This window comes from Cajanus cajan, chromosome 3 (genome assembly GCF_000230855.2).
Source record: "Cajanus cajan strain Asha chromosome 3, NIPB_CcT2T_4, whole genome shotgun sequence".
NCBI classification, from domain to species: domain Eukaryota; kingdom Viridiplantae; phylum Streptophyta; class Magnoliopsida; order Fabales; family Fabaceae; genus Cajanus; species Cajanus cajan.
This window is the reverse complement of record NC_138519.1, coordinates 16,549,035-16,558,400: the sequence shown is the minus strand read 5'-3', so window position 1 is coordinate 16,558,400 and position 9,366 is coordinate 16,549,035. Positions and strand designations below refer to the sequence as shown.

The following is a 9,366-nucleotide window of genomic DNA, read 5'->3' as shown; positions in this document are numbered from 1 at the left end:
GGGAAGTTAGTTTTCATGATTGATTTTTGGTTGTGAATGAGTGTTGAAAGCTCTTTAACTGTTGAAAATGGGTGGATGTTTGATGATTGTTGTTGAATCGTTGAGATTGGGAAAAATTGGGGTTGTAGTGGGTTTTGAGAAATCTTGGGTCTCTTGGTTGTTTTATAGTTGCATGTTGAGAAAGAATTGATTTTTGGGTTGTTGGATGAAAATGGGGTGTTGTGGGTGGATTGCATGTGCTTGGATTTCTTGTTTTTGCAGGATTTGTTGTTCAAAAATGGTGGAGGGTTTGTGGTTGCTGTCACTAACGGCTGAGCCGTTTTGAACGGCTGAGCCGTTTTGAACGACTGAGCCCCTTGGGAGTTTCGTGACAGGGGAGGGTTTCTGGAACCAAACCGCTGAGCGGTTTTAAGGCGCTGAGCACTTTGGGGGCAGAGAGCTCCCTGGAACCAAACCGCTGAGCGGATTTAAAGCGCTGAGCACTTTGGGGGCCGAGAGCTAGAGGAGAATTTCTGGAAGCAAAGCGCTGAGCGCTTTGGAGGCGCTGAGCGCCTTTGTACTTTCAGAATTGGACTTTGTAGTCTTCATGAAAGTTGTAGCCCGCTGAGCGCCTTTGTACTTTCAGAATTGGACTTTGTAGTCTTCATGAAAGTTGTAGCCTTGGATGTTAGCTTTCCAATGGCGCTGGAATCACTCAAAAAGGAGTTTTAGAACTCCAGATATGGCCGTTTTAGTGAAGAGGGGTCAAGCTGTCAGCATTAGTTATAACTGTTTCGGTTTTTAAAATTTTTCACATGGTAGATGAAAGAATTAGGATTTGGGGTCTTCATGAGAGTTGTAGGAAATTTTCTTATCATTAATATGATATAAGGATGAACATGATAGGAGCATTATGACTCCAGATATTCTATAATTAGTAATGGTTTTCGTTTTACTCTGAGTGATTACGATAAGTTGAAGGTTGTTTTGGATATGTTTTTTTATGAATATGCTGATTTATGCCGACCAATATTGATTAATGCTGTTGAGCTAAGTTGAGTTGTATGTTGAGCTAAGTTGAGTTGTATGTTGATAAGTTGAGTTGTATGTTGATAAGTTGAGTTGTATGTTGATAAGTTGAGTTGTACGTTGATGCGTTGAGTTGTATAGTTGTGCAAGATTGATATTGGCTGAGTTGTTGTAGGCCTTAATGGCTGAGTTGTTGTAGGCCTTAATGGCTAAGTTGTTGTAGGCCTAAATGGCTGAGTTGTGGTAGGCCCTAACGGCTGAGTTGTGGTAGGCCCTAACGGCTGAGTTGTTGTAGGAGAATCTCCGAGGTGATATGCGTGACGACGCATTTTTATCTGATTGATGGTTGGTTGCATAGGTTGATTGGAAATTAGAATGTTGTCGTGTTGACGGTTGAAGTTGTGCTGATTATTAGAATTTTGCTGTATGTTGTTCTTTTTATACTAGCTTACCCTTGCTGTTTCCTTGTGGTTGGACTGCTATGATCGTACGATGTACGGGAGCAGAACAGGAGTAGGTGTTTTGGTTCGTGGTGAGTCGGCAGCTGGTACGCAGAGTTGGTCGTGTTTGATTGACATTTTGCTGTAACAGCTACTAGGTGTAGCAGTGGCTTATGTATTTTGTTGGTTGGATGTTTTAATACACTCTAATTCTAGTCGGATCGAGGCTTTGTATATTTTTATATTCTAGACCCTATAATTATATACTTGCTCTTTCTGTCTAATGTTTCCAGTGTCTTGAGGTTGACTTGTAGTGACCAGTCGGGTCGTTACAGTTATAAACTAAAATTAGGTGAATAATGACTAGTTGAACTAGTAAATTTTTAGTAGGACCAATTAATCTTTGGGTAGTGGTGGTACACTAAAAAATCTATGTAAAATATCTTTAAAAATATTAAAGGTGAGATTCAAACATACACAATTTTCATGTATTAGTAAATTTCTTAACACTCAGACAAATAATTTTTCGTTATCATATGTAACAAATAATATATATATATATATATATATATATATATATATTAAATTAAGTTTTATTTAAATAAGATTTAGGCATAGATGTAATTATTTAATATTTAGCGATCATTAAACTAACATACGCTATTGTTATACAATTGACTTAAATAATTTATATAATATTTTTTTAAATTTAAAATTATATATTAATTTATACAGTTCAAGAAATCTATAATTTGGTTATTTTATTATTATTATTATTATAATAGTTTTTTTAGAAATTTTTTTAAGGTATGATATAAATTATATTGAAATTCATATATATAATATATGACATGAATATTTATTTTAAAAAAATTAATAAAAATTGAATAATGCAATTCAATTAGTGATCCTTCGATTTGACCTTTTAACTCATTGATCTAATTCCTTAATTAATTTGATGACCAATTCGATTTTAAAACATTGGTTATTTAAAATATGTGAGTTGTTTATAATTTATGAAGTAGTTTAACGATAAAATTAGAATCAAAATATATACATGAAAAAGGTTTATCATCTTTACTATAATTACTGGTAGAGTTGAAACAATATATGTTTCTATATTTTATTTGAGAAATTAAAATAAAATAAAAATTTTATTAAATAATAAAAATAGTTAAGTAATAAAAATAGGACAGTGAATAATTACTAAAAATAATTATTGATTTTTCTATTTTTTTTAATAATAGAAGTCTTTCCTAAAATCATATGCATGCTTTCTATAATCCGGTAAGCCATTGGATGGAAGAAAATAGCAAATTATTTCTAAGAGAAACAAACCATAAATGATTTCAAAATGAGAGTATATTATAATAAATTTTATTATAAATATAATATATGTATATATAAATTTATTTGATATATAATTACATATAATTTAATAATTGATTTTGAATAAAATTTAATAATATAATTTATAATATAACATATATTTACGCTTTTTAACAATATATCAACATATTTTATATTTATAACATAAATAAAAATAATTCTTGGTGACAAAGATTGTATTATTATAGAATTATCACTGTGATAAATTTTGTACAGTAATAAATAGTTACATGATATTTATTCCTGTATATAATATATAATAATCTAAAGGTATAGATTATCATAATTTTTATAAATAAAAAACATCATTATTCTCTTCTCTTTTCCATGTGAAAGAAATATGGTAAACAATTTTATTTTTCATGGGTCCAAAAAGATTGAGTGGAAGACTCCAAAGACTAAAATCGTTTCAGAAAAGAAAATAAGAAATTAAAAGTTACCCCGTGTGGATACTGTTAGCATATGGCAGTGTCCCTGTCAACAATAATTGAAAGAGAAAAAATAAAATATGAAAGTGAAAATTCATAATTTTGATTTGAGTCTATAAAATACATGTCAGCAAGGAAGCAATAATAAAAGGGAAAAAAAGAAGAAGAAGAAAATATTGATCACCTTACCAAGGCAAATTTAGAACTAAGAAGGGGTCCATTAATTGTAACCATGTCTAATAATAAAAATATATGGGTCTTAAATAATTCACTCTTTTTTCACTTACAACGTCATTCACCTGTCCATTTGGTTAATAGACAAAAACATCTGCATGTAGCTTTAACATCTTTTAAGTATATTTTTCTCAATCATTGTATTTATTTTGAAGTGAAATATTCATTAAAGATGGAAAAAATAAATAAATAAATAAATTTGGTACAAATTATTATATAATTTTTATTCTACATGTACCATTATCCGATTAAATAATTAAATAATAGTAATGATAAAAAAACCAGAAATTTTTTACAAGATTTATTTATTTATTTTGTGAATATACAAGATTTATATTTTATCTTCATTTTTAATATCCCCTCTTCCAAAATTGTTGTCTATTTAGAATTCTGTCAGTTTTGGATTTTTACAATCCTCAAAATGTTACAAAATTAGCTTTATCTAATTTTACAAAAAAAGTAATAAATAAAGTTAAAAAGACAAATACCTTAAAACAATTTCTATTTTTTTTTGTGAGAATTATTTTCCATTTACTTTTCTTATTTTCAAAATTTTGTACAATAATTTCATTTTCAATTTTTGGTTTAATTTTCATTGTTTACTTTTCATTTTTTTAAAAACCAGAAAAAATAAAATAAAAATGCTTTCATTCAACATAGAGAAAGACAAATAAAGACCTCTTTCCATTAATAAGCAGAGAGTGAGGATTCCAATAAGCCAACACTTTACACAAAACAAACCAACCCAAACAGATAACAAAGCAGCCATTGAACACTAATGGAATTTGCTGAAGGCAAGTCATTAGCCATGGCCACTTTATTCTAAAACTTTGCTTCAAACACAAGACCACAAAGACACAGACACAGTCTTATTATAACAGTGTGTGCATATATATATACACAGCTATTGTTATCATTATTATTATTATTTCTGCTACTAATTAAGAACCATCTCTGCTTCAACCTTTCATCTGCACCTCACTTACAGTTGCAAGGGTCGCAGGTGCAGCTTGATCCACACTTGCAACCACCGTTCTCAGCTGCAACACCCGTTTCGCCACCTTCGATGTGGGCCTTCACTGGTGCAAGGCCTAAAACCAGAGTCTCTATGGCTGTCTTCTCTGCATAGCTCAAGTCAGGGTACATCTTGCACCTGCATCATTAATCAAACCAGATATCTTCATGAAACTATAAAATAATAATTGGTAGTTAGTGACTGAAAATTTTTGCTAGAAATTTAACAACAAAGTATTATCCTAAATGTCATGCAGAGTAAAATGAAGCGGTTTTAGATCTCATTAATACACATTGTTGATAATATTGAAGTAAAACTTTAGGTTTAATTTTAATGAGATATGAGCAAGAACTCACCTAGGAAACTATATGATCTCCTTCTTTCTAAGAATTACAATTACAAATTTTCTTTTTATTTTTATTTTAATCCACATTTAACTTTTTTTATATCTACCCCCCAAACCACACATGCCCTTCATGCACAGAAAATTTTTTCCTTGAAACTCAAAATAAAATTAACATCTCAGGAAATTTCCTAAGGATCATGCAAGCTAAACAAAGGAAAGGAAAAAAGAATATTTTTTATACATTCAGCCAAGAGGGTATCCAGAAAGCTAATTCAAAATTAAAAAAAAAAAAAAAAATGCCCACAAAAGGACTCTCAAAGCAAACAGGTCCATAAAAAGAGATCAAAATCAAACCACTGAACAGCAAAAAAAAAAAAAAAAAAAAAAACTGAATGCCATGCAATTCAGCCAAAAGGGTACTCAAAAAGCCGATCCAAATTCCAAAAGCAAACTTTTCCAAAATAAAAAATAAATAAATAATTTTAAACAAACCAGAACAAATACCCAAAGTGAAGATGAAAAAAAGAAAAAACATTACCCTCCACAGCCGTTGGCACAGTTGCAGCTACTTCCGCAGCCACAGTTACCACCGCAGCAAGACATTTTCAGATGCAAACACACACAAACTACGAAAATGACGTAACAGTGATGATCACAAGTTACAACACTAACTGGAACGAGTTTACATGAAAGAAGTGTGGTCCAATTTATAACGGGGCTGAGGAGAGAGAACGTGAGATCTCCACCGTCCACGTGTCATGGTCGCTTTCCGTTTCCCTTTAATCACTCGTGCTTTTACGAGGGCGTCACGGTGTGCGTTTGGGTTGAATTCGAGGATCATGAGAAGATGAGAAAAAATGCATTCAATTTTTTTTAAAATAAAGTAAATTATACTTTAATTTTCTAATAAATATGAATATTATTAAGGAAAGAGATTTTCCTAAAATGGAAAAAATATTAAAAGCTTAAATAATAAAATCTCATCTTAAAATTTTTTAATTTTATTATATACTACTTCTGTTTTTATACATAATATCAATTACTTAATTATTGATATTAAGAAAAATAATTAATTTAGTTGATAATAATAATTTTTTATTTAATTATTTTTTCAAAATTATTTTTTTATTATTTTTTTCTTAATTAATACTTATATATCTTCTAAAAATTTAAAGTGCATCTCATATATCATTTTTCTCTCTTAATAAATATTATATTTATTTTTCTTCTAATCAATTAAAGTGAATTAACATCCTCTCCATTTTTTTTATCTACTTCTATAGTTTTAAATGTATAAATAACACTAAATGTTAATTATTATACATGTAAAATATAACACAGTGCTAGATAAGCTGTTTAGAGTTTAGTTATTCTTAAGGAGAAATGTATATAAGATTTTTTTAGAGAATAAAGCCTCATAAGTTCTTTTTTCAAAGAAATCTAGAGACAAGTTCTAGATAAGATGACTCTAGGATTGCGAGCTCCTTTTTCTCCCAAACTTCTCTGTTTGATTCCTTTCTTCTCATAAATTACTAATCTCTTATGTCATTTCTTAAAATTCAGGCTAAAAAGCTGAGATTTTTGGAGATTAAAGTTGTCGGGCCGCCTTCTTGGAGTTTCTTCTCATTCTTCCTCTTCTTGGTTGTTTTAAGTCAGATTCAGGTGAGTAAAGTTAGAATGTAGGTTGTTGGGTTACATGTGAGTTTAGAAACTCTATTAGTGTATGAGTTTGGGAATTTAACTATTGAATTGAGATATTATTTTTTCTCATTTTTGAGGTTTTGGGCCAAAATGAGGTTTTGGGCCAAAATGAGGTTTTGGGCCAAAATGGAGTTTTTGGTGATTTTGATGCATCAGTTAGGTGCATGTTGAATCTAAGCGTGTTTTTGAATTGTATGGAGTTTGGTTGTTGTCTTGGATGGTTTGCATATTGTTAGATTGCTTGAGTTTGCGGGTTTTGGGCAAATTTTTGAGTTTGGAATGTTGTTGGTTGAATATGCGTCGGGCGTGTATTCATGGCGTCGGACGTGTATTCATCAGGGATAACCATTTTTTGTTCATGCCGAACGTGAATGTAAATTGGAGTCTTTGGATGAACTACGTCAGCTGTGGATGAAGTCATGTCGGACGTGATATTAAGAAGTAGCATGAGTGGAATCTTAATGATATGGCATCGGGCGTAAGAATGATTACGTCGGGCATGGAAGCCTTGGAAGTCTCTGACTTCGTGAAGCCGGGCGCAAAGTGAATTATGCCAGGCATAATTCTTTAAAATAGTCTTTGCCAGACTAACGTCAGGCATGGAAGAGTCCTGGAGTTCTCGAGATGAGCTTAGGCCGGGCACGAGTAAAGTTACACCGGGCATGAATTATCTTCTATTGTTGTGGCTGAGTTATAACATTTTTGCATGTGTTGGTATTTAATGTTGGTCATATATGTATGGTATATGATGGTTGGTGATTTATGATTCATATGTATGCTTAGCCACATATGTATGAATGTTTTAAAAATGAATTGAGATGTATGTATGTTCCTATATCGTTGATATTGATCATGATGGTGGATTGACCATGAATGATGTATGGTGCATTGTTTGCATGTGGTGTTTTATGGCATGTGTCTAGCATAGAACTAACGAGAGGGAAAATATTTTTGAAATTTAAGAGCTCACGTAGAGTCTCTTGAGTGGTGCTTAGATAGGCCACTGATTTTGGGTGAGAGTGATGCTTGGATAGGCCACTAGGTTGGATGAGTCTCCTCTAAGTTCTTAGCTAGTGTTGGAGTGGGGTATAAGGTCGAGGGTTATATCCTTAACCAATTACTGGGGAAAGTGTGTGGTTCCTTACGGATAGTTGGTGGGCAAACTCCACAAGTAACTTGGTAATTCATGTCAAGATTGTGGTAAGCCTGCACCTAGTTGTGCTATACCTAACGGTGAAACCGGATTTCCAATTGTGTAAATGACACTATCGGAGTAGACACATAGGGAATTTGATATCCCGATTTGTTGTTGACCCAATAAGGTGCTTCGGCATAAAAGCAGTCAGGGTGATTTCAGTAGGATGAGATGTCATTTATACTGTTTTGTTGTTAGGGAGATCTTCTAGGTGAATGCGTGACGACGTAATAGATGATTGATATGTATTGATATCTTTCATGAGTTGCATTTATTGCATGATTATTGCATGATGGAGTGCATTTTTTTTACTCTATGAAAATGATTGATGATTTTGATGATGGTATAGCATAGATGCTTATTCCTATGCTTGTATGGTTATTTAAAGAATTCTAGCTTATGTGAGACCCCCACCTTTCTTTTTCCCATTTTCACCCTCACCCACTAATTCACTCTAACTCTCATTTCTCTATACCCACTCTTGTCTCACTCTCAAATTTTTCACTCTTCTCCCTTGGATCTTTCTTGTGGCTGTTACAAGGTGGTGGAGCTGAGTAAAAATTTGATTGCTAGCTGGTGTCGGACTTCTCTCTTCTCCTTTCCAGTTCATTCAAGCCCTTCTTCGTCTTCTCTTTTGTTCTCCGCGATCCCGAGGCTCAAAATCCTTGAACCGAGGTAAGGGAAGTTAGATTTTTTGTGGTTTGGCTGAAGATGAGTGAAGAAACTCATTTGTTTACTGAGAATTGAGAAGTTGCGGCTGTGATTTTTTCCAAGATTTTTTGTTTGGGGGTTTTTCGGAGTTTTCAAAAAATTTTGGGGAAATTCTTGATTTGTGGTTGCATGTACAAAAAGGTGGTATTTTTGAGCTGCTGGACGAAAATGTGGTACTTTGAACCGTTTGCATGTGGATTTTCTGTGGGGTTTTGCAGGTTTTGGGCAAACTTTCGAACTTGGTGAACTTTCGAACGTGGCCACCAGGGGACTCCATTTAGGCAAGCCGCCGGGCGCAATGATGGGTGCGCCGAGCGCGCTTGAGAATGTGAGTCTCTGGTTGGTCCGCCCTGGGCGTGACTTGGACCGCGCTGGTCGCGATACCAGTTGTAACCTGTTTTGGGCTTTTTGATTCTGCGCTGAGTGCGACCCTTGTCGCACTGGGCGTGAGACTCGTTGGGAGTCTCTGCCTTGAGGGCGCTAGGCGCAATTTGAATTGCGCTAGGCGCGAGACCTTGGGGAGGTCTCTGTCTTCCCCGCGCTGGATGCGGGTTTAGGCACGCTAGGCGCGTGAGACTCCATGAAGTCTCTGCCTGGGATGCGTTGGGCGCAATTGGTATTGCGCCAGGCGCGTGTGAGCCTTGGGCTCTCTGGTTGGGTCCTGCTGGGCACGGGGACGCCTGCGCCCGGTGCGCTGCCCCCTGGTGCTCTCTGGTTGTACCGCGCTGGGCGCAACCATGAGTGCGCCGGGCGCGGAGATGAGATTTTACTAAATGCTGTTAAAGGTTGTTTTATGCTGAGTATGAGCCAAAATTGATGAATATGATGTGGTGACTAGCTGAAAATGTTGTTTGATGATGTTGAGCTGTGTTAGATGTATATTGCTGTAAGACGTTTAG

The 9,366-nt window shown here is 34.1% G+C and overlaps 1 protein-coding gene across 1 annotated transcript; it reads right to left on the bottom strand.

Moving 5' to 3' along the window:
* Positions 1–4,164: 4,164 nt before the first annotated feature.
* LOC109788631 (metallothionein-like protein type 2) lies at positions 4,165–5,556 on the bottom strand. Its single transcript, XM_020347407.3, has 2 exons — positions 5,399–5,556; positions 4,165–4,652 (listed from the first exon to the last, which is right to left on the bottom strand). The coding sequence occupies exons 1-2, from the start codon at positions 5,461–5,463 to the stop codon at positions 4,478–4,480; spliced, it is 240 nt and encodes a 79-aa protein (XP_020202996.1). The 5' UTR covers positions 5,464–5,556; the 3' UTR covers positions 4,165–4,477.
* Positions 5,557–9,366: the final 3,810 nt, after the last annotated feature.